This window comes from Eriocheir sinensis, unplaced genomic scaffold, assembly GCF_024679095.1.
Source record: "Eriocheir sinensis breed Jianghai 21 unplaced genomic scaffold, ASM2467909v1 Scaffold1215, whole genome shotgun sequence".
Lineage (NCBI taxonomy): Eukaryota > Metazoa > Arthropoda > Malacostraca > Decapoda > Varunidae > Eriocheir > Eriocheir sinensis.
In genome coordinates, this window is record NW_026110536.1 from 55,904 (window position 1) to 82,205 (window position 26,302).

Sequence of the window (26,302 nt, forward strand, 5' to 3'; positions counted from 1 at the left end):
AGGACTGCTTTAGTGTTTCCATGTGTGCATGCACGTGTTTACTTGCTATGATGATGTCGTCAAATACACATAGACAGAGTTGACCAGCAAGTCCCCAAAACGCTGTTCATCGTCCTTGAAGGTCAAGGGAGCTCCTTTGAGCCCGAACGGCATCCTCTTCCACTCATAGTGGCCATGAGGCGTGCTGAAAGCCGTTATTTACAGGACCGGGGGCCATGGAAGATGACTCGTAAAGACTTTATTTCCTCTACCGAGACACATCAGAAGATCTCTAAGAACGGGAAGTGGAAAATGATCATCCACGGTCGCGGTGTTCACACGCCGGAAATCAATCATAGGCGGTAAGAACCGTCTTTCTTTGGAACCAGAAACAAGGGTGAATTCCATTGGGAGCCTGATTCTGATGACACCTTGTTCTAACATATCAGATATAAGTTGCTGCACGATTTCCCTCTGACTGTGGGGGAGCTTGTACGCATTGATATATACAGGATTGGTATTGGGTTTTAACTTAATGTGGTGTTCAGCACACTGTGTAACTCCAAGCGGCTCGCCTGGTAGAGCAAGCGCCCCCCTATAAGGATCCAGTAGCTGGACTATGGTTGGCTTAATGTCGGAATAGTGTGCAACTTTCAGGAATGCCTCTAACTTAGCTGTGTCTTGTTTGTGAGATTCCTGACACGCCGAGGTTATGCCCGAGACTTGGGCTGAAGGGTATTCATTGGTTCCGGGGCCACATTTTCCCATACACGAGACACTGGCATAATCGAACACCGTGTTTTTTAACGGTGTACCGGGGGGCGTTAAAAGGCGTTGATTAAGACTTCAGCTTCCTTAAACGGGTATAGTTTATACTCCACAGCAATAGGCAGATCAGAGTGTGAAAGAGATTTTGGAGTGAAAATGAACTCTGACCTAAAACTAAGTATGCAATGTATTAGTGCGAGGAATAGGGCTAACAGGGTATTAGGCTTTATTAACAGGACGGTAACCAACAAAAGTGCAGAGGTCATCCTCAGACTATATTTAGTGTTAGTTAGGCCACACTTAGATTATGCTGTCCAGTTTTGGTGCCCACACTACAGAATGGACATCAACTTGCTAGAATCAGTTCAGAGGAGGATGACCAAGATGATTCAGGGACTGAGGAACCTCCCATATCAAGATAGGCTGAAACATCTCAATTTAGATTCACTTGACAAACGAAGAGTGTGGGGAGATCTGATAGAATTATTGAAATGGGTCAAGGGTTACAACAAAGGCGATATAAGTAAAGTACTGAGAATTAGCCAGCAGAATAGGACACGCAGTAATGGATTTAAATCAGAAAAGTATAGATCTAGGAGGCAAACAGGCAAGCATCGGTTTAGTAATAGGGTGGTGGGGGAATAGAATAGACTCGGCAATCACATAGTGAGTGGAGACGATAGCTTGTTTTAAGAATAGACTGGATAGCTACATGGCCGAGGATGACAGGTGGTAGTGGGGGGGGGGGGGGGGATCAGGAGCTGCCTGATGTAGGCCATCAGGCCGCTTGCTGTCTCCCCATGCTCTTATGTTCTTCTTATGTTCTTATGTTCAAACGCCTGGTCTATGTACCCTCTGCCGCTCCTAACCCCACACTGCTCCTCGCCAATCATACAATCTGCCCCCCCATCGGTCCCTATCAATCAATACAATACAGTCAATCAATACAACAATATAAAAAAAAAACGTAAATCACTGCTCTTATAAAGAGTCAAGAGAAGTGGTCAAAAGAGAGGTCAATTTCGGTTGGCGAGGTGTCCTGGTACTCTCATCATGAAAGAGTTCAAGTCATAGGCAGGAGGAAATACAGAAGAAGGAAGAATGTTCAAGAGTTTACCACCGTGAGGTATGAACTAGTGAAGCTGCTGGTTAACTCCTGCATAAGGATTTGGACAGTATTGGAATGAGCTTGAGTCATGTGGTGGGGCCGCGGGGGCAACACGGCGGTGGAATTAAGAGGTAGAAGACTTGATGAGACGAAGAGCCTTGACTCTACTCTGCACAAAGAGGTGTAGTCTATAGGTGTTGCCCCCGACACGTGAGATGCATACTCCAAACGAGGACGGACAAGGCCCTGTATATGGATAGGAACTGTGGGGAAAATAACTGGCGGTGGAGAGGTGTCTTCATACACTCCTCATGAAAGAGTTCAAGTCATAGGCAGGAGGAAATACAGACGAAGGAAGAATGTTCCAGAGTTTACCACTGATGGGGATGAAAGAATGGAGATGCTGGTTAACTCTTGCATAAAGGGTTTGGACAGTATGGATATGAGCATGAAAGTCGTGTGCAGCGGGGCCGCGGGAGAGGGTGAGGCATGCAGCTAGCAAGTTCAGAAGAGCAGTCAGCATGAAAATATCGATAGAAGATAGAAAGAGATGCAACATGGCGGCGGAATTTAAGAGGCAGAAGGCTGTCAGTATGAGGAGGAAAGTTGATGAGACGAAGCGCCGTATACCCACTCTGTCCGGAAGAGTTGTGTGAGTGGGGCCCCTTCTCAGCAACATATTATTATAATTATTCTATTGTTCTATACGTTAGTTAATAATATATTAGGTACCAATTATGTGCCAATGTAAACATTAAATAAAATAAAATAATTCCATGTCTGTCGGGAAGCTTCGGCTTGACAGGCTGTGCCATTGCCATGTTTTATGTTATGTTTATATATAACAATATTCTTATATTTTTAAGGCAATAAATATTTACTTACTTACTTACTTACTTACTTACTTACACACACACAAACGCACGTGAGATCCATATCTATACGAAGGCGGACAAGTCCCTATATGTGGAAGCATCTGTGCGGGGGAAAAGAACTGGTGCAGACGATACAGAACGCCCAACCTCATGGAAGCTTATTTAGCGAGAGAAGAGATATGAAGTTTCCAGTTGAGATTTTGAGCTAAGGATAGGCCGAGGATATTTAGTGTTGAAGGTGACAGTTGAGTGTTGTCGAAGAATAGGGAATAGGTGTTTGGAAGATTGTGTCGAGTTGAGAGGTGGAGAAATTGTTTTTTCAGGCATTAGCGACACAAGGTTCCTTTTACCCCAATCGGAAATGATAGCAAGGTCGAGTGTTAAGCGTTCTGCCGCCTCCAGCCTGGAGTCATTCTATACTTTGTTTCATGTTATCTGTCCACTCACAGCGTCAATCTCCAAGGGTGTGGCACCTGCGCATTGTAGCTCATGATTGGGTGAACATTGTCATGTCCGATATCGTTGGCCACGTGCGATTAATGGTCAAACTTTAGTCAGTAATATATATGAATGTTTTTATGTACAAAGAAACCATGACACGTCCTTATGTACATCCCAAACACGCCGATCTGCATGGATAACACACCATACAGGCACACGAAAGACAAGCTTGTGTCAGACAGCAAAGGCAGATCATACGCGAGCTAACAACAGGCTTAAAATAATAGCCTTTATTTCATTCAAGATGCAGAAAATACACCAGGTTCTTTAAGTGTAAGAAAAATGTTCTTTGATAATTCCTTGCATGTAAATCACGTGGCTAATACTTGACGCAGCAAGAAACATTACTAATGTGAGGCTTGGCTATTTCCATCGTGTGCTGTACGGCATAGTAGCGAGGCACATCGGCATGTTTGGGATTTATATGCCAAGGTGTGATGTTTTTTGTATACGTAAACATTCAAACATATCCTTGCAAATAAGGAATGAATATTTATCGCCACAGTTGCTTTTCCTCCATCACGAGGCAGCAATGCGTGTGCCACGCCCACACTCGCGAGTGGACGGATGGACCGAACCCGACTACAGCAGAAGGCAGCAGCCACTGGCACTGACATTGTCACTGTTATCCCCGCCACTATTGATGCTGTTACTGCCGCTGATAAAAGGCTCATTACCTTTGGGATTGTTAATGACCATTACTACTATTATTAGATCATTATTATTATTATTATAAACATTATTATTATTATTATTATTATTATTATTATTATTATTATTATTATTATTATTATTATTATTATTATTATTATTATTATTATTATTATTATTATTATTATTATTATTATTATTATTATTATTATTATTATTATTATTATTATTATTATTATTATTATTATTATTATTATTATTATTATTATTATTATTATTATTATTATTATTATTATTATTATTATTATTATTATTATTATTATTATTATTATTATTATTATTATTATTATTATTATTATTATTATTATTATTATTATTATTATTATTATTATTATTATTATTATTATTATTATTATTATTATTATTATTATTATTATTATTATTATTATTATTATTATTATTATTATTATTATTGTTATTGTTATTATTATTATTATTATTATTATTATTATTATTATTATTATTATTATTATTATTATTAGAGTTATTATTGTAAGGACATCTTCGACAAGTTGAGTGCAGGAGGAGGGAGGAAGCATGGGTGTGTTTGAGATGAGTTCATTCCCGACTAGTTTCACTTTCGCTTCTTGAGAGGAACTGAGGTGGCTTTTTTTTAGAGAGAGAGAAGAGGGGGAAGAATTAGAAGAGGGTGGGTGAGGAAGGTAAAGAGAGAAGGACAGAAGGAGTAGGAGGGAGAAGAAAAGGCGGGAAGTCCAGCTATCTAGGGCATTTTATGACACTTTTAGGCTTACAATCAGTTCATGAAGCTGAAGTTTGGTTGATACATTGTTTGGCACGTGGTCGACGTTATGTTCACAACAAGTTCTTACATGTTTGATTTCGGAGGAGTCACGATTGTGTTTACATTTGTGTTTTTGGGTGTAACGTGTAGTTGTGGTGTTTGCGTATAGCTAGCTAGCCGAGTGTGGATGCAGTGATTCTGAATTTGCTTATTTGGGGTGGATCAGATTCAGTTGAGTAGCGGTGCAGGCTGGGAGTTTATTGCGGCAAGGCTGCTTGGGAAGGCTCTGTTGTACCTGAGTATGTTGTTCGCGTTGTCAGTGAGGGTGTTGAAGTGGTGTATGTTGATCAGGGCAAGTCTTTGCCATATTTGTGTGGCTCTGTTGTGTAGACGCATGTTGAGCGGGAGAATGTTTGTTTCTATGTGGATTTGCTCTGTGGTCATGGCGTATGGGTGGTATTGGTTGGTGGCAAAACGTAAGGCTGTGTTCTGGACCCTCTGGAGTTTAGCGAGTTGAGTGTTACTGAATGGGTATGGGAGGGTAATCAAGGATGGCAGGATAAGTGTATATACAAGGTGGGTTTTTATGTTTGTGCATGAGCATCAGCTTAAATCTGTATAGTTTTGACGTACTGGCATACTGGACTCTATTCTGGACATGTTTCTAGTAACCATTTGTGGAGATGTGGAGACCCAGGATTTTGCCCGTTTGTTGTGTGGTGTGTGTCATTTGCAATAATCAGTTGTTCATTGGTATAGGGAGCCGAGCTTCATGACAGTGAATTTGTTGGTGTCGGTTTGTATTCGCCATCTCGACTCATAGGAGTTAAGGGAGTCAATCTCCCGGGATGTTGAGAGATGAGCCACCTGAATTGACCTCCCTGGATAGCCGACGATTTGAGTGACATCGTTGGCGTGAGATGATGGTGCCTCTGAGTGGGGGAGGGGTATGTCTGGTGTAGAGTGAATAGCGTCGGGGAGAGCACACTGCCCTGAGGGACACCGCAGCTCAGGTCAAAGCTGTCACCGAGGTAGTTTCCAACTCTTATTCTCGCCGACCTTTCATCTAGAAAGTCGCATATGAGCTTTTCGAGAATAATTGGAAGTCCGAGGTGTAAGATTCTTAGGTGCCAGACTTTGTCGAAGGATTTGGTGATGTCTCTCAGGACGAGATGGCACTGTCCCCCGTCAGCTTTCTGTTCGGCGACAGTCTCGGTCACAAGAGCGAGGACGTGGCTCCCCTGCCGGGGCAGACCCCAGACTGTAAGTCGGTGTCGAGGTTGGAGTCTTCAAGGAATGTCCTGAGTCGGTGGTCAAGAATTCACTCAAATATCTTCCCCGGCACTTCAAAGGGGGATATTGGCCTGTAGTTAGCGGGGTAGTGAGTTTTTTTACCAGCTTTTGGTATTAGCTTCAACGTGGCCTTCTTGAACATGTCGGGGAAGTAGCCTGCTGAAAGGGCGGCATTGAGAGTCTTTGTTTAAGTATGCAATGGCTTCAAGGGGGAGGTGTCTTAAGATGGTTTTATTTATGCCACTTTGTCCTGGGCATGTCTTTTTCATCCCTTTGATTATGGAAAGGATGTGTCCGGATGTAATTTCAAAAGTGAGGAAGTAGTTGTCAGAGTTAGTCTGCTGGTGTCTGCGTTGACGTGAGGGGAAAGTCTATGGAGGTTATTGGCGAGAAAGTCGCGTACTTCAGTCTCTGTCTCTTCGTCGTCCCAGTCTTCATCCGCGTCACTGAAAACGTCTTCGCAGTGATTTCTGTGTAGCGTCTCCTTCTCGTTGTTGTCGTACACTTTGTCGCGTGTGGGGGAGAAGAGGTTGTGGGGTTCGTCGTGTCAGTTCCCATTAGTTGTTTTGTCTTACGCCAGAAGGTGGCTGGGTCATTGTATAGTGAGGTTGTCTCCGCAATGACCTCGCCCCAGTGGGCGCGGCTGTCGCTCTGCAAGTGTTGTTGTAGCGTGAGTTGGAGCTGTTTGTGGCGTCTATAGAGAGGATAAGTCCAGCCGTTGGTGTTGGCCTCATGCTGTATGACTTTGTGTTGTGCTATTAGGGTGCGTGTCGTGTGACTCAAGTGAGAGTGTGTTAGAGTTTTGTGGCGTGTTGTTGGAGTTTTGTTTTGACTGCGGTCACAACTGTGATGTACCATTCTTGAAGATACGTGTCGATGTAGTCAACCGAAGCTGCGGGTTGACGGAAGAGTCCCTGTGTTTTTCAGCGATATCTGTGAGAAATTGATCCCAGTTGGCCTGGTTGAAGCTGGGTCTGGGGCGTGGAGGATTTGGATGGAAGTAGAAGAGATGGTAAGGATGACAGGATGTGGTCAATCATGGTGATGGGGCCTTGAGTAATGCTGATATTGTGATAAGTGTTGTTGTTTGTGAGGATGATATCCGGTGTTGTGGCTGTGTTGTGAGCTATGTATGGGGAAGTGTGGGCCTATGTGTGAATGGTTCGTTGATTAATCAGGTGTTGTATTTGTCTTCCTTTGGTGTTGGTATGTGTTGCCTAGTATCGGGTGGTTGGCGTTGATATCGGCTACCATGTACACAGGATCTGTCTCCTGAAGATACGAAGATGATGACCTTGCCTGTGAGAGTGGTGATCTCCACCGAGGGCGTCAGAAATGACGTCATCAAGTAATAGAAAATTTTGATTGTGCTTGATGGTGATCGCAGTGCCGTCTGTGTGAGACCCTCGAGGAGGGCGGGGCGACTCGGCTGCTAGGAACAGGAGCCAATGGGAGTGGCTCAACCCTCGAGGAGGGCGGGGCGACACGGCTGTGAGGAACAGGAGCCAATGGGAGTGGCTCATAAGAACATAAGAACATAAGAACGCAGGAGTCTGCAAGAGGCCGGTAGGCCTGTACGAGGCAGCTCCTTTGACCCTAAGCTCCCGTGTATCTAACCCCACCTAATATCGCTGTCCATGAATTTATCTAGTCTATTTTGAATGTGACAATTGTATTGGCACACTCACCACATGACTGCTGCCTATTCCACTCATCCACCACCCTATTAGTAAACCAATTTTTGCCTATGTCCCTGTTGAATCTGAATTTATCCAGTTTAAACCCGTTACTTCGTGTCCTACCCGGTTCTCTTACCAACAAAACCTTATGAATGTCTCCCTTATTAAAGCCCTTCATCCATTTATAAACCTCGATCATGTCTCCACGCACCCTTCGCCTTTCTAGAGAATGCAAGTTTAACTGTTTGAGTCTTTCCTCGTATGGCAAGTTTCTCAACCCCTGAATCATCTTAGTCATCCTCCTCTGCACCGATTCTAACATTTTGATATCCATTCTATAGTAGGGTGACCAGAACTGAACCGCATAGTCAAGATGAGGTCTAACTAATGCTAAATATAGTTTGAGGAAGACTTCGGGCTTCTTGCTTACGCTCCTTGAAATAAATCCCAGTACCCTATTAGCTCGATTTCTAGCTTGAATGCATTGTGCCCTTGGACGGAGATCAGAGCTCACTAAGACCCCTAAATCCCTCTCGCACCCAGACCTACTTATGAGAGTGTCATTTAAGCTCTACCCTCGAGGAGGGCGGAGCGACTCGGCTGTGAGGAACAGGAGCCAATGGGAGTGGCTCTACCCTCGAGGAGGGCGGGGCGACTCGGCTGTGAGGAACAGGAGCCAATGGGAGTGGCTCTACCCTCGAGGAGGGCGGGGCGACTCGGCTGGGCTGAGAAGAACGGGAGCCAATGGGAGTGGCTCTACTCTCGAGGAGGGCGGGGCGACTCGGCTGGGCTGTGAGGAACAGGAGCCAATGGGAGTGGCTCAACCCTCGAGTAGGGCGGGGCGACTCGGCTGGGCTGTGAGGAACGGGAGCCAATGGGAGTGGCTCAACCCTCGAGTAGGGCGGGGCGAGTCGGCTGGGCTCTGAGGAACGGGAGCCAATGGGAGTGGCTCTACCCTCGAGGAGGGCGGGGCGACTCGGCTGGGCTGTGAGGAACGGGAGCCAATGGGAGTGGCTCAACCCTCGAGGAGGGCGGGGCGACTCGGCTGGGCTGGGAGGAACGGGAGCCAATGGGAGTGGCTCAACCCTCGAGGTGGGCGGGCGACTCGGCCGGCTCCCGCTCCAAGAGACGGCGCGCCTCCTGGAGCGGGAGCCAATTGCTTGACTGTTTTATTACACTGCAATTATATAGTTCATCTAGGGCAGAGGTCGGCAGCCGGAATTCGAGAAGAGACAATTTCTTCAAACTTGACAAAAAAGCAGTGCTGCTGGAGCCGCAGTGTATTTTATGCATTGTAATTATGAAACCTTCATATTTTCCTCCTCCATATGAGTTAGTAATAGTACACCCGTAGACAAGGTCATCAGTTACACGATATTATTCTAGTGCTTGCCCATTCTCCCCCCTCTCACCCAAAGCAGGTGCAGGGGTTTTGGTGGGAACACGAAATGCGTCGCAGTCGTGTAGCTTTTGAGTTTGGGGGGATTAAGAATGTCTTCGATGAAGGGAAAACCCTCACATTCAGGGATTTTTTTTTATCACGAACGGAAACCACGCGATTTCCCCCATGCTCGCTTCGTTTGGCACCCTCCCCACCCAACCCATGAACCTATGCTGCCCTTAGCCCCCAAAAAACGATATGCCAAAATTACGGTCATGGGCAAGGTTCTTCATTCCAAGTCACTGCCGCGGGAGTCGTTTTCTTTGCACCGTGTTTTGCTGCTGACTGCTGTTGTTGGTGGTCATGCAAACTCTCGTACGGCACCTCCAAACTAGACGAAAATGTAACAATGAAAACCAATAAATTAACACCTTGATATATCAGGTTACATAAATTACAAAAAAAGAGCGAGTACACACAGCTTTAATAATGTGCCTGATCTATTTACGCTAAACCAATAAAAAATCCACCGTCAAAATTGATCGATGGCGACTCTGGCAATGATAATTGGCTCGTCCAATCAGAAGGCGCTATTTTGAAAGTCACTGTCTTGGACCAATCAGAGCACTGCCTTAGCATGGAGGGAGTCAGTTCAGGTTGGATGTCCGAGTGTGCAGGTGTTGTGTTGAGTGGCGGGGCTGTGACGGGAATTATAAGCAAACCTGAAAAAGAGGAGGGAGTCAGTTGAATACTTTGACTGTCACAAACTATCACGGCAGGAACGAAGCCTCAGTAGAGAGGAACAGATTCGTCCCCTATAAAGAGCAGGCTTGAGGTAAGAGAATGGGAGGAGGAGGTTGTTAGGTAATGTTTTTTCTTTTTGTAACAGCAACAGATGGATAAGTTGGCCTATGTACTGCGCATTGTCTGTGTGTTATCGTCTCTCTCTCTGTGTGTGTGTGTGTGTGTGTGTGTGTGCCAACATAAAAAAGCAAACAGAAAAATGAATAATGAAAGATTCTTATCTTCGTCGCCAGCTTATTATCTCGTCTTTATACGGGGTCGCTGTTTTTGATGAACCGCCTCCACGATCCTCTATCGCCTGTCATGTTGGTGTTGAGGCCCTTTTCTCTCATGTCTGCCGCTGTGCATCCCTTCCATCTCGTCTTAGGTCTTCCTCTCCTTCTTCTTCCCTGCACTTCCATTTCCAGTATTATCCTCTCGTCACTCTCTCCATCTCGCCTCAAAACATGCCCGTACCACCTCAATCTTGCCTCTTGCATCTTCTTCGACACCTCCACCACCTTAACTGTTCCTCTGATTCTTGCATTTCTGTTTCTGTCCTTCCTAGTCACGCCACACATGCATCGCAACATCCTCATTTCAGCTACTTCCATCTTCCCCTCATTTATTTTCTTTACGGATACGGTCTCCGCCCCGTACGTCATTGCTGGTCGTATCACAGTCTTGTATACCTTTCCTTTCAGTTTCACGGGCCATTTCCTATCACACAGTACTCCGGACACCTCTCCAGCTTCTCCAAACAGCTTGGATTCTTCCAGTTATTTGCTCCACTCTTCCAGTCTGCACTCCACCCCTTTAAAACCACATCATCTGCATACATCATGTCTCATTGTGTTCCCTCCCTTACATTCATCGTTAGCACATCGAATACATTGTTAAAGAGAAAAAGGCTCAGCGCCGAGCCCTGATGCAGCTCCACCCCAACTCCAAAAGTATCCGTCATACCTGCTCCAAACCTTACTCTTGTTTTGGCATGCCTGTACATTTCCTTCACTAATCTTACATATTGTTCCGGCACCTTTCTCTCTCCCAAACATCTCCACGGCTCCTGTCTTGACCCTTGTCGTACGCTTTCTCTAGGTCTATAAATACCATATGCAGTTCTTTCTGTTTTTCTCTGTACTTTTCCGCCAACTGTCTCCATATGAACATTGGGGTAGTTGTTCCTCTTCCCGGCATGAAACCAGATTCACCTCCGGACACCTCCACCTCCTGCCTCAGCCTCTCCTCCAGTATCGTCTCTAAGATCTTCATTAAAAGGATAGGTGTTTGATTCCACGGTAGCTCCCACACTCTAGTACATCTCCTTTCTCTTTAAAGATGGGGACCAACACGCTCTCTCTCCAGTCATCCGGCATCTCTTCTTGCTTCTCTATCTTGCTCATAATGTTCCAGCACAAGTCTATTCCCTCTTTTCCCTGGGCCCTCCACGCCTCCACCGGGATCTCATCTGGTCCCGTCGATTTGTTGTTTTTGAAGGAAAATAAATGTGTGAGAGAGAGAGAGAGAGAGAGAGAGAGAGAGAGAGAGAGAGAGAGAGAGAGAGAGAGAGAGAGAGAGAGAGAGAGAGAGAGAGAGAGAGAGAGAGAGAGAGAGAGAGAGAGAGAGAGAGAGAGAGAGAGAGAGAGATAGAGAGAGAGAGAGAGAGAGAGAGAGAGAGAGAGAGAGAGAGAGAGAGAGAGAGAGAGAGAGAGAGAGAGAGAGAGAGAATGGATGAAGAGAAAACCGAGAAGGAATTCAAACCAAGTAAATACTAAAGGAAAAGAAGGAAAGAAATCTTCAAAATAATATAAATAATGGAAGAAAGGAAGAGAATGATATAAGGTTCGAGGCCAAAAACAGAGGCAGAACAAAGGAGAAAACACGTAAAAGATATGATTGGAAAAACAGTATTTCCATCTCTTTATGGCTGTCTATCTATCCTGTCTGTCCTGTCTGTGTCTATCTCTTCTCTCTGTCCTGTCTGTGTCTATATGTTATGTATTCTGTCTGTCCTGTCTGTGTCTTTATGTTCTGTCTATTCTGTCTGTCTATATGTTCTGTCTATTATGTCTGTCCTGTCCGTCTGTCTATCCATTCTCTCTATTCTGTCTGTCCGCCTATCTGTTCTGTCTATTATGTCTGTCTGTATCTATTCTGTTTCTTCTGTCTGCCCTGTCTGTCTGTCTATCTGTTCTGTTTATTATGTCAGTTTTGTCTGTCTATCTGTTCTATCTATTCTGTGTGCCGTGTCTGTCTGTCTAGCTGTACTGTATTATGGCACTTATAGCTGTCTGTCTATCAGTTCTGTCTATTCTGTCTCCTGTCTGTCTGTCTATCTGATCTGTCTATTCTGCCTGTCCTGTCTCTGTCGCATATTCATGGCGGAACACAACAACTTCAAATAAATAAAATAAATATGATGTAGTGTGTGTGTGTGTGTGTGTGTGTGTGTGTGTGTGTGTGTGTGTGTGTGTGTGTGTGTGTTTAATTTCGAAAGTTAAGGAAATAGTAAATGGAAACAGTAATAGAGAAAGATTGAAATGAAACATGGAAGGAGGGAGGTAAATGTAAGAAGATTTGATACAATAAGGAAGGGAGACAGCCACTGCGAGTAAATGGAAAGAGTAATGGTCTGTTCTCTCCTGGGATGTGCAGGTGTGTGGCAGGAGGGATGGGGCGGGGAGAGGTCGAGGTGGTTGAGGGGAAGGGGCTTCATTGAGAGGAAGTGGTTCGATACCTGGCCGAAATCTCCATCCTAGGAGATTTCAATGTTCACCACCAGCTTTGGCTTTCATCCTCTTTCACTGACCATCCTGGTGAACAAGCCTACAACTTTGCTATCCTCAACGACCTAGAGAAGTTGGTCCAGCACCCTACACGTATTCCCGACCGTCTTGGAGATCGGCCCAACATTCTAGACCTCTTCCTTACCTCAAACCCTTCTGCTTATTCAGTCAAACTGTTCTCTCCGTTGGGCTCCTCCGATCACAATCCTATTTCTGCATCCTGTCCAATCGCTCCTGTACACCCTCTGGACCCACCGAGGAGGCGATGCTTCTGGCATTTTGCTTCAGTTCGGTGGGACGACCTGAGGATGTACTTTTCCGATTTCCCGTGGAATGATTATTGCTTCCAGGATAGAGATCCCTCTGTGTGTGCTCAGCGCATCACAGAGGTGATTGTCTCTGGAATGGAGGCATACATTCCTCGTTCTTTCTCTACTCCTCACGCTAAAAAGCCTTGGTTTAATCATGCTTGTTCTCGTGCTGTCAATGATAGAGAGGTAGCTCACAAAAGGTACCAGAGCCTTCAAACTAATGCTAATTATGAACTTTACATTTCTGCCAGAAATCGTGCCAAATCTATTCTCCGACTAACCAAAAATTCTTTCATTAATAGAAAATGTCAAAACCTGGCTTTCTCTAACTCTTCCCGTGACTTCTGGCATCTAGCGAAAACATCTCCTCCAACTTCACTTCTTCATCTTCCTCCACTCTCAGTCCTGACGGCAACACTGCCGTCTCATCTATCTCTAAGGCTGAACTCTTCTCTCAAACTTTTTCTAAAAACTCTGGACGATTCTGGGCATATTACTCCTACACATCAAACCAATGACTCCTTTATGCCTGTTATAAAGATTCTTCAAAATGATGTTTTCTATGCCCTCTCTGGCCTCAATCCTCAGAAGGCTTATGGACCTGATGGAGTGCCTCCTATTGTCCTTAAAAACTGTGCCTCCGTACTGTCACCCTGCCTGGTCAAACTCTTTCGCCTCTGCCTGTCAACATCTACCTTTCCTTCTTGCTGGAAGTATGCCTTCATACAGCCTGTACCTAAGAAGGGTGACCGCTCCAACCCCTCAAACTACCGTCCTATTGCTTTACTTTCTTGTCTATCTAAAGCTTTTGAATCAATCCTTAACCGGAAGATTCAAAAGCACCTTTCCACTTATGATCTTCTATCTGATCGCCAGTATGGGTTCCGCAAGGGGCGTTCTACTGGTGATCTCCTAGCCTTCTTAACTGACTCTTGGTCATCCTCTTTTACCCGTTTCGGTGAAACTTTTGCTATTGCGCTGGACATATCAAAAGCTTTTGATAGGGTCTGGCACAAATCTTTGCTTTCTAAACTACCCTCCTACGGTTTCTATCCTTCTCTCTGTACCTTTATCTCCAGTTTCCTTTCTGACCGTTCTATTTCTGCCGTGGTAGACGGTCACTGTTCTTCCCCTAAATCTATTAACAGTGGTGTCCCACAGGGTTCTGTCTTATCTCCCACTCTTTTTCTGTTGTTCATTGATGATCTTTTTTCCAAAACGAACTGTCCTATCAATTCCTAAGCCGATTATTCCACTCTGCATTATTCAACTTCTTTTAATAGAAGACCCACCCTTCAGGAAATTAACGACTCAAGGCTGGAGGCTGCAGAACGCTTAGCCTCAGACCTTACTATTATTTCCGATTGGGGCAAGAAGAACCTGGTGTCCTTCCACGCCTCAAAACACAGTTTCTCCACCTATCCACTCGACACAATCCTCCAAACAACTATCCCCTATTCTTTGACAACACCCAGCTATCACCTTCCTCAACACTAAACATCCTCGGTCTATCCTTAACTCAAAATCCCAACTGGAAACTTCATATCTCATCTCTTACTAAATCAGCTTCCTCGAGGCTGGGCGTTCTGTACCGTATCCGCCAGTTCTTCTCCCTGCACAGTTGCTGTCCATATACAGGGCCTTGTCCGCCCTCGTATGGAGTATGCATCTCATGTGGGGGCTCCACCACACAGCTCTTCTGGACAGAGTGGAGGCTAAGGCTCTTCGTCTCATCAGCCTCCTCCTCATACTGATAGTCTTCACCTCTTAAATTCAGCCGCAATGTTGCCTCTCTTTCTATCTTCTATCGATATTTCCACGCTGACTGCTCCTCTGAACTTGCTAACTGCATGCCTCCCTCCTGCGGCCCCTGCTGCACTCGACTTTCTACTCATGCTCATCCTTATACTGTCCAAACCCTTTATGTAAGAGTTAACCAGCATCTTCACTCTTTCATCCTCACGCTGGTAAACTCTGGAACAATCTTCCTTCATCTGTATTTCCTCCTGCCTACAACTTGAACTCTTCAAGAGGAGGGTATCAGGACACCTCCTCCCGAAATTAACCTCTGATTTTGGACACTCCTTTAACCTCTGTTCGGGAGCAGTGAGTAGCGGGCCTTTTTTTCTTTTTTTTTCTTTGCGCCCTTGAGCTGTCTCCTTAGCTGTAAAAAAAAAAAAAAAAAATTATCATTATTATTATTATTATTATTATTATTATTATTATTATTATTATTATTATTATCATTATTATTATTATTATTATTATTATTATTATTATTATTAATGTTATCAGTGAGTTGCGGCGTAAGAAATGCCGCTCAGGCGCCAGAGGAACACTTGGTGTGAACGGACTATAGCAGTAGTAGCAGTGTCGTGCCGCTGACGTGCCTGGTGGGCGAGCCTCCCATAACTCACTCTGCAAAGGGGGCGCCTCCTTGGCTGACCGGTTAAGGAGTGGGAGCAGAGGAACGGGAAAATTATGGAGTTTCAACAGTCTGAGTATTTACAGTTTGTGAATACGTGAAAATCAACTATTGCCATAGATATTCAAGCTAATTTTTCAGTAACATAATTGAATGTCTACGTTTACAAAAAAATCAGTCCTTCTAAATCCCAAACATGCCGATTTGCATCGCTAATCTAGCACACGAGCACACGAAAGACAACTTGTATCAGGCAGTATAGTCAGATCATGCTCCAACGACCCGTGGCTTTTTAATGCCTATACCTCCTCTCATTTTGGGTGCATTATAAGACATTGGCTCTACAGGTGCAAATAAAGGTATCTTAATAATTTACTGCATGTAAATAACGATTAATATTTGAAAAAGCATGAAATGGTAGATAATAACTGATGAATGTGATGCAACTCGGCTATTTCGAATATTACCTGTGTATGTAATATTTACACGTAACAAATTATCAAAATTCCTTGTGTATAGGCACTAGAAAAGCCTGATGTCATTTTGTGAGCCTGCAATGTGATGAATCATGTGTAGCCTACATGAACGGTGATAGATCATTCGAGTATGATCTGACTACTCGGTTTCATACGAGCTTGTCTTTGCATGTGCTTGTAAGGTAGATTATTGATGCGGTTTATTCCAGCGGACTTGATGGCTCCTTGTATACTCAAACATTCAAATGTATTACTGAAAATAATAAGTCGATCTTCACGCAATCACGAACTAACAATGCAGCATACCAGTAGTAGTAGTAGTAGCAGTAGTAGCAGTAGTAGTAGTAGTAGTAGTAGCAGTAGTAGTAGTAGTAGTAGTAGTAGTAGTAGTAGTAGTAGTAGTAGTAGTAGTAGTAGTAGTAGTAGTAGTAGTAGTAGTAGTAGTAGTAGTAGTAGTAGTAGTAGTAGTAGTAGTAGTAGTAGTAGTAGTAGTAGTAGTAGTAGTAGTAGTAGTAGTAGTAGTAGTAGTAGTAGTAGTAGTAGTAGTAGTAGTAGTAGTAGTAGTAGCAGTAGTAGTAGTAGTAGTAGTAGTAGTAGTAGTAGTAGTAGTAAGAACATAAGAACATAAGAACATAAGAACGCAGGAGTCTGCAAGAGGCCGGTAGGCCTGTACGAGGCAGCTCCTTTGACCCTAAGCTCCCGTGTATCTAACCCCACCTAATATCGCTGTCCATGAATTTATCTAGTCTATTTTGAATGATAATTGCATTGGCACTCACCACATGACTGCTAAGCCTATTCCACTCATCCACCACCCTATTAGTAAACCAATATTTGCCTATGTCCCTGTTGAATCTGAATTTATCCAGTTTAAACCCGTTACTTCGTGTCCTACCCGGTTCTCTTACCAACAAAACCTTATGAATGTCTCCCTTATTAAAGCCCTTCATCCATTTATAAACCTCGATCATGTCTCTACGCACCCTTCGCCTTTCTAGAGAATGCAAGTTTAACTGTTTGAGTCTTTCCTCGTATGGCAAGTTTCTCAACCCCTGAATCATCTTAGTCATCCTCCTCTGCACCGATTCTAACATTTTGATATCCATTATATAGTAGGGTGACCAGAACTGAACATCATAGTCAAGATGAGGTCTAACTAATGATAAATATATTTTGAGTAAGACTTCTGTGATTCTGTTGCTTACGCCCTTGAAATAAATCAGTACCCTATTAGCTCGATTTCTAGCTTGAATGCATTGTGCCCTTGGACGGAGATCAGAGCTCACTAAGACCCCTAAATCCCTCTCGCACCCAGACCTACTTATGAGAGTGTCATTTAAGCAATAGTTATGTGAGGGGTTGTTCCTAACTACACTCAGAATACTGCACTTCCCTACATTGAACTCCATCTGCCATTTATCCGCCCAGTCATATAATCTGTTGAGTTCACCTTGGAGAATACTAGCGTCCTGATCCGACTCAATTACTCTACCGATCTTGGTATCATCTGCAAATTTATTAACATCACTACTAATTCCTGTGTCTAAGTCATTGATATAAATAATAAACAAAAGTGGACCTAATACAGAACCTTGTGGGACCCCACTCGTAACACATCCCCAGTCAGATCTTTTACCATTGATTTGCACTATTTGCTTCCTATTGCTAAGCCACGCCTTGACCCAGTAGTAGTAGTAAAAGTAATAGTAGTAGTAGTAGTAGTAGTAGTAGTAGTAGTAGTAGTAGTAGTAGTAGTAGTAGTAGTAGTAGTAGTAGTAGTAGTAGTAGTAGTAGTAGTAGTAGTAGTAGTAGTAGCAGTAGTAGTAGTAGTAGTATTAGTAGTAGTAGTAGTAGTAGCAGTAGTAGTAGTAGTAGTAGTAGTAGTAGTAGTAGTAGTAGTAGTAGTAGTAGTAGTAGTAGTAGTAGTAGTAGTAGTAGTAGTAGTAGTAGTAGTAGTAGCAGTAGTAGTAGTAGTAGTAGTAGCAGTAGTAGTAGTAGTGGGCAGGGATCAGAGCAGGGAGGATAACGATGAAGCACGACACCGCGGGGACAATGAGGGCCGCCGGGGAAGGAGTGAGCGGGGGGAGGGGGTGTCGGAAGGAGCTGCTGCTCAACCGCCACCTCCATATCCCCCTCAACCGGTACCACCCCTTCCATTGGCACCTCCAATGTTGCCACTACCAACACCACTACCACCACCCCCTCATCACTCTTCCTCTTCGACTGGACAGGGCGCGGCGGAGGTCGGGGGAAGCTTTGCTTGGAAGGGGCTAGCGGAGGGGGAAGCAGCGAGGTGGGTGGATGACACATACCTTGAAGTTGTTGAGTGGTCTGCAAGAAATCTTTTTGAACCACCCAGATGTGGAGCCACGACATTTATCATCAAAGAAATTGTCACCCTGTTAAATAACTACATCCAGAACACACCACTGGCGCCCCTATCCCTGAAAATTATATTCACTCTCCCCCATCTCTTCCTCCAAAAAGCACACCCAAAGACCAAACAAGCCGAAAATATCGAGGCATTAAGAGGGCGAGTTGCCTTGTGGCTCCCCGGACCCCAACTAAACAACACCTCCACAGAAGACAGGGCCCGGAAGTTTGCAGACAAAATGCGAGAATGCAACGTTGCGTCTGCAACACGAGCCTTGTCAGAAAATTCCACACGGGGTGCTTCCACCACCAGGGGCACGATCAATCAACTCAAGGAGAAACATCTCCACCGAGTGACCTGAAGGGACTGAGACTGGCAGGATGTCACCAACCACCGAATCCAGTTATATACGAAAGGATAACAGGAGAGATGGTGTGGAAGAAGGCCCTCCAGACTCGTGGCAGCGCGGGGCCCTCAGGACTTGATGCACGGGGATGGCGAAGCTTGCTGAGCAGCGCCAACTTTGGCAATGCAGCTGGTGACTTGCGCAACACCATTGCAGCACTGGCAAGAAAACTGCCTCCAGCTGACACTATGTGGACGCACTGACGGCATGCCGCCTCATTCCCTGGACTAGAGGCCGATGCAGGCCTATAGGAGTCGGAGAAGTTCTGCGGCGCATCGTAGGTAAATGCATCATGGCTGTCGTCAAAGAAGATGTGAGAATGGCAGCAGGGAACCCAAGTTTGTGCGGGGCAGCAGGCAGGAGGAGAAGCAGCAGTCCATGCCAGCTTAGCTATGTATGTCGAAAATACCTATACATACCTGACCGACTTATACATAAATAGCCACAGTGAAAAGTGAAAGTGTTAAAATCATCTGAGGGAACAACACAGGACCCAATAGCCATGGCTATGTACGCCCTGGGCCTATCAGTCCTCCAGTTAAATCGCGTTCGCAGAAACACGGGTGAAACAGGTGGCTTATGCGGATGACCTCTCAGGTGCTGGGTAAAATCTCAGACTTAAAAGGGTGGTGGGACACCGTGAACACCGCCGGCCCTGAGATAGGATACATCCCTAACGACACCAAGTCTGTCCTTATTGTCAAACCTGAACATTATGACCATGCCGCAGAAACTTTAGAGGAAGTGGCGTCACAGACAAAGACGAACAACGACACTTAGGTGCAGTGTTTGGGACAGAGGTATATAAGAAGGAGTACGTGGGAGACAAAGTAGCTGAATGGGTGAAGGAAATAGAAGCATTGTCTGCCATTGCCAAGACTGAGCCACACGCTGCCTATTCAGCGTACACCCACGGCATCCAACATCGGTGGACGTTCCTGATGAGCACCATCCCCGGCATCAGTCCACCTCCGACCATTGAAAATGCCGTCAAGAATGTATTCGCCGGCGCCGGTGAAATATCATTCTTTGGGTGAGGAAGAGAGGATATGCTAGCACTTCCCCAAGACTGGGTGGGATGGGGATCACCAACCCTGAGAAGCTGGCAGATAAGGAGAACCAAAACTCCATCAGCCTTACCAGGTCACTCATCAACAGGATCATCGCTCAGGAGGCAGAGGGCGAGATAGACCAAACAGAAATAAGAGATAATAAAAGAAAAATCTCAGAAGAAAGGCAACAGGCCCAAAAAGACGAGCTGGACCGTCTTCCACACCACCTGTCCACAGAAATGGGTAGAAAAATACACACAGCACAGGAGGCAGGCGCCTCTAACTGGCTAACGTCATTACCAATCAGAGCAAAGGGCTTCAGCCTCAACAAACAAGAATCTGTCGACGCCATTGCTCTGAGATATGGCTGGCCGATTGAGGGACTGCCTGATCTCTGTGCATGTGGATCACCAAATGATGTCACCCACACCATGACATGTAAAAAAGGAGGCTTCGTCTGTATTCGACACGATGAAGTGAGCGATCAGCCAGCCAGCATGCTCGGGGAGGTATGCCACGACGTCACTACCGAGCCGGCACTGCTTCCCTGGACGGCGAACACCTCGGTACAGGACGGCCAATACCTCACAGGAGGCACGGGTTGATGTGGGTACCCGCGATTCTGGGTGCGCGGACAGCGGGCGTTCATGGACATCCGCATATTCGACCTGATGGCTGCCTGTCACCGTGAGCTGCCCTGCAAGCCGCCCACCACAGGAACGAGCAGGAGAAGACAAGGGCATACGGTGAAAGAATCCAACATGTGGATCAGGGCAGCCACCCCTCATCTTCACCACATCCGGCGGGATGGGTCCAGGGCCCAATGCTTCTACGCACGCCTCGCGGAACTAATCTCAGAAAAGAAGCAACAGCCAAGGAGCCACGTTGTCGCCTGGATGAGGTGTCGCCTCTCGTTCTCCCTCCTCAGGTCGGCCATCCTATGTCTCAGGCACCAGACACTTGGCCCAAAGCCACCACCATCTCCAATATGGACTATGGCCACAGTGCAGGAGAGTGACATTAGGGTGGGTCGGGAGCATTGAGTAGGGAAGGAAAGGGGATCTGGGACGTAATAGATGATAGGTGATTTAGTGTCAGGTAGTATTACTGATATGGTTGGATGCCACAGTCATTAGCGAGCAGAGTTGGGGCTAATGACCTCCAAACCATGGAGCCCTCCATGATTTGTGTCGGGAAAAATAACATGATAATGCAATTACTACTACTACTACTACTGCTACTACTACTACTACTACTACTACTACTACTACTACTACTACTACTACTACTTTTTTAAAACTACAACATAAATGATACCTCCACCCATGTTTATTTTTCAGACACATAATCATGGAGGGCTCCATAGTTTGGAGGTCATTATCCCCAACTCTGTTCGTTAATGACTGTGGCATCCAACCATATCGCTAATACTACCTGACACTAAATCACCTATCATCTATTACGTCTAGATCCCCCTTTCCTTCCCTACTCAAGTAACTCCTGACCCACCCTAATGTCACTTCCACCACTGTGGCTTCATAGTCCATATTGAGATGGTGGTGGCTTTTGGGCCAGAGTGTCTGGTGCCCTGAGACATAGGATGGCTGACCTGAGGAGGGAGAACGAGAGGCGACACCTCATCCAGGCGACAACGTGGCTCCTTGGCTGTTGCTTCTTTCTGAGAATAGTTCCGCGAGGCGTGCGTAGAAGCATTGGGCCCTGGACCCATCCCGCCGGATGTGGTGAAGATGAGGGGGGTGAAGCTGCCCTGATCCACATGTTGGATTCTTTCACCGTATGCCCTTGTCTTCTCCTGCTCGTTCCTGTGGTGGGCGGCTTGCAGGGGCAGCTCACGGTGACAGGCAGCCATCGGGTCGAATATGCGGATGTCCATGAACGCCCGCTGTCCGCGCACCCAGAATCCGCGGGTACTTACATCAACCCGTGCCTCCTGTGAGGTATTGGCCGTCCTGTACCGAAGGTGTTCGCCGTCCAGGGGAAGCAGTGCCGGCTCGGTAGTGACGTCTTGGCATACCTCCCCGAGCATGCTGGCTGTCTGATCGCTCACTTCATCGTGTCGAATACAGACGAAGCCTCCTTTTTTACATGTCATGGTGTGGGTGACATCATTTGGTGATCCACATGCACAGAGATCAGGCAGTCCCTCAATCGGCCAGCCATATCTCAGAGCAATGGCGTCGACAGATTCTTGTTTGTTGAGGCTGAAGCCCTTTGCTCTGATTGGTAATGACGTTAGCCAGTTAGAGGCGCCTGCCTCCTGTGCTGTGTGTATTTTTCTACCCATTTCTGTGGACAGGTGGTGTGGAAGACGGTCCAGCTCGTCTTTTTGGGCCTGTTGCCTTTCTTCTGAGATTTTTCTTTTATTATCTCTTATTTCTGTTTGGTCTATCTCGCCCTCTGCCTCCTGAGCGATGATCCTGTTGATGAGTGACCTGGTAAGGCTGATGGAGTTTTGGTTCTCCTTATCTGCCAGCTTCTCAGGGTTGGTGATCCCCATCCCACCCAGTCTTGGGGGAAGTGCTAGCATATCCCTCTCTTCCTCACCCAAAGAATGATATTTCACCGGCGCCGGCAAGAATACATTCTTGACGGCATTTTCCAGTGGTCGGAGGAGTGGACTGATGCCGGGGATGGTGCGCATCAGGAACGTACACCGATGTTGGATGCCGTGGGTGTACGCTGAATAGGCAGCGTGTGGCTCAGTCTTGGCAATGGCAGACAAAGCTTCTATTTCCTTCACCCATTCAGCTACTTTGTCTCCCACGTACTCCTTCTTATATACCTCTGTCCCAAACACTGCACCTAAGTGTCGTTGTTCGTCTTTTGTCACAATGACGCCACTTCCTCTAAAAGTTTCTGCGGCATGGTCATAATGTTCAGGTTTGACAATAAGGACAGACTTGGTGGCGTTAGGGATGTATCCTATCTCAGGGCCGGCGGTGTTCACAGTGTCCCACCACCCTTTTAAGTCTGAGATTTTACCAGCACCTGAGAGGTCATCCGCATAAGCCACCTGTTTCACCCGTGTTTCTGCGAACGCGATTTAACTTTGGAGGACTGATAGGCCCAGGGCGTACATAGCCATGGCTATTGGGTCACCTTGTGTTGTTCCCTCAGATGATTTTAACACTTTCACTTTTCCACTGTGGCTATTTATGTATAAGTCGGTCGGGTATGTATAGGTATTTTCGACATACATAGCTAAGCTGGCATGGACTGCTGCTTCTCCTCCTGCCTGCTGCCCCGCACAAACTTGGAGGTTCCCTGCTGCCATTCTCACATCTTCTTTGACGACAGCCATGATGCATTTACCTACGATGCGCCGCAGGACTTCTCCGACTCCTATAGGCCTGCATCCCGGCCTCTAGTCCAGGGGAATGAGGCGGCATGCCGTCAGTGCGTCCACATAGTGTCAGCTGGAGGAGGCGAGTTTTCTTGCCAGTGCTGCAATGGTGTTGCGCAAGTCACCAGCTGCATTGCCAAAGTTGGCGCTGCTCAGCAAGCTTCGCCATCCCCGTGCATCAAGTCCTGAGGGCCCCGCGCTGCCACGAGTCTGGAGGGCCTTCTTCCACACCATCTCTCCTGTTATCCTTTCGTATATAACTGGATTCGGTGGTTGGTGACATCCTGCCAGTCTCAGTCCCTTCAGGTCACTCGGTGGAGGATGTTTCTCCTTGAGTTGATTGATCGTGCCCCTGGTGAGTGGAAGCACACCCCGTGTGGAATTTTCTGACAAGGCTCGTGTTGCAGACGCAACGTTGCATTGTCGCATTTTGTCTGCAAACTTCCGGGCCCTGTCTTCTGTGGAGGTGTTGTTTAGTTGGGGTCCGGGGAGCCACAAGGCAACTCGCCCTCTTAATGCCTCGATATTTTCGGCTTGTTTGGTCTTTGGGTGTGCTTTTTGGAGGAAGAGATGGGGGAGAGTGAATATAATTTTCAGGGATAGGGGCGCCAGTGGTGTGTTCTGGATGTAGTTATTTAACAGGGTGACAATTTCTTTGATGATAAATGTCGTGGCTCCACATCTGGGTGGTTCAAAAAGATTTCTTGCAGACCACTCAACAACTTCAAGGTATGTGTCATCCACCCACCTCGCTGCTTCCCCCTCCGCTAGCCCCTTCCAAGCAAAGCTTCCCCCGACCTCCGCCGCGCCCTGTCCAGTCGAAGAGGAAGAGTGATGAGGGGGTGGTGGTAGTGGTGTTGGTAGTGGCAACATTGGAGGTGCCAATGGAAGGGTGGTACTGGCTGAGGGGATATGGAGGTGGCGGCTGAGCAGCAGCTCCTTCCGACACCCCTCCCGCTCACTCCTTCCCCGGCGGCCCTCATTGTCCCCGCGGTGTCGTGCTTCATCGTTATCCTCCCTGCTCTGATCCCTGCCCACTACTACTACTACTGCTACTACTACTACTACTACTACTACTACTACTACTACTACTACTACTACTACTACTACTACTACTACTACTACTACTACTACTACTACTACTACTACTACTACTACTACTACTACTACTACTACTAATACTAATACTACTAATACTGCTACTACTACTACTACTAATACTACTACTACTACTACTACTACTACTACTACTACTACTACTACTACTAATACTACTACTACTACTACTACTACTACTACTACTACTACTACTACTACTACTACTACTACTACTACTGCTACTAGTACTGCTACTACTACTACTACTACTACTACTACTATTACTTTTACTACTACTACTGGGTCAAGGCGTGGCTTAGCAATAGGAAGCAAAGAGTGCAAATCAATGGTAAAAGATCTGACTGGGGATGTGTTACGAGTGGGGTCCCACAAGGTTCTGTATTAGGTCCACTTTTGTTTATTATTTATATCAATGACTTAGACACAGGAATTAGTAGTGATGTTAGTAAATTTGCAGATGATACCAAGATCGGTAGAGTAATTGAGTCGGATCAGGACGCTAGTATTCTCCAAGGTGAACTCAACAGATTATATGATCATGGATAAATGGCAGATGGAGTTCAATGTAGGAAGTGCAGTATTCTGAGTGTAGTTAGAACAACCCTCACATAACTATTGCTTAAAATGACACTCTCATAAGTAGGTCTGGGTGCGAGAGGATTTAGGGTCTTAGTGAGCTCTGATCTCCGTCCAAGGGCACAATGCATTCAAGCTAGAAATCGAGCTAATAGGGTACTGGATTTATTTCAAGGAGCGTAAGCAACAGAAGCCCCAAGTCTTCCTCAAACTATTTTTATCATTAGTTTTAACTCATCTTGAGTATGCGGCTCATTTCTGTTCACCCTACTATATAATGGATATCAAAATGTTAGAATCGGTGCAGAGGAGGATGACTAAGATGATTCAGGGTTGAGAAACTTGCCACACGAGGAAAGACTCAAACAGTTAAACTTGCATTCTCTTGAAAGGCGAAGGGTGCGTAGAGTGATGATCGAGGTTTTTAAATGGATGAAGGGGTTTTATTAGGGAGACATTCATAAGGTTTTGTTGGTAAGAGAACCGGTAGACACGAAGTAACGGGTTTAAACTGGATAAATTCAGATTCAACAGGGACATAGGCAAATATTGGTTTACTAATAGGTGGTGGATGAGAGTGAATAGGCTTAGCAGTCATGTGGTGAGTGCCAATGCAATTGTCACATTCAAAAATAGACTAGATAAATTCATGGACAGCGATATTAGGTGGGGTTAGATACACTGGAGCTTAGGGTCAAAGGAGCTGTTCGTACAGGCTCACCGGCCTCTTGCAGACCCCGTTCTGCGTTCTTATGTTCATGTTCTTATACCATCATCACTACCATCACTACTACCACCATCATCACTACCACTACCACCACTACTACTACTACCACTACTACCATCATCATCATCACCACCAACATCATTACAAGCATCATCAACAGCACCACCATCACCACCACCATCACCACCACCACCATCACCACCGCCATCACTACCACCACCGCCATCACCACCACCACTACCACCACCATCACCACCACCACCACCACTGCTACCACCACCACTATCACCACCAACAACAACAACAACACCGCCACCACTACCATCACCACCAACACCATCGCCGCCACCACCACCACTACCACCACCACCACTACCACCACTACTACTACTACTACTACTACTACTACTACTACCACCACTACTAATACTACTACTACTACTACTACTACTACTACTACTACTACTACTACTACTACTACTACTACTACTACTATTACTACTACTACTACTACTACTACTACTACTACTACTACTACTACTACTACTACTACTACTACTACTACTACTACTACTACTACTACTACTACTACTACTACTACTACTACTACTACTACTACTACTACTACTACTACTACTACTGCTACTACAATATTCGGTTTCATTTCATCTGACGATCGCGAACGTAGATTAGGTGTATGCGCATTGTTAGTTCGTGATTGCGAGAAGATCGACTTATTATTTTCAGTAATACATTTGAATGTTTGAGTATACAAAGAGCCATCAAGTCCGCTGGAATAAACCGCATCAATAATCTACCTTGCAAGCACATGCAAAGACAAGCTCGTATCAAGCCGAATAGTC

At 45.7% G+C, this 26,302-nt stretch overlaps 1 protein-coding gene across 1 annotated transcript; it reads right to left on the bottom strand.

Moving 5' to 3' along the window:
- Positions 1-8,736: 8,736 nt before the first annotated feature.
- On the bottom strand, positions 8,737-26,080 carry LOC126989562 (uncharacterized protein DDB_G0271670-like; the record flags this gene model as incomplete). The annotated part of the gene is made up of 3 exons (XM_050848129.1): positions 8,737-8,796; positions 24,081-24,200; positions 25,871-26,080. Coding segments are annotated over 3 exons (390 nt in total), but the record flags the coding sequence as incomplete, so codon positions are not given.
- Positions 26,081-26,302: the final 222 nt, after the last annotated feature.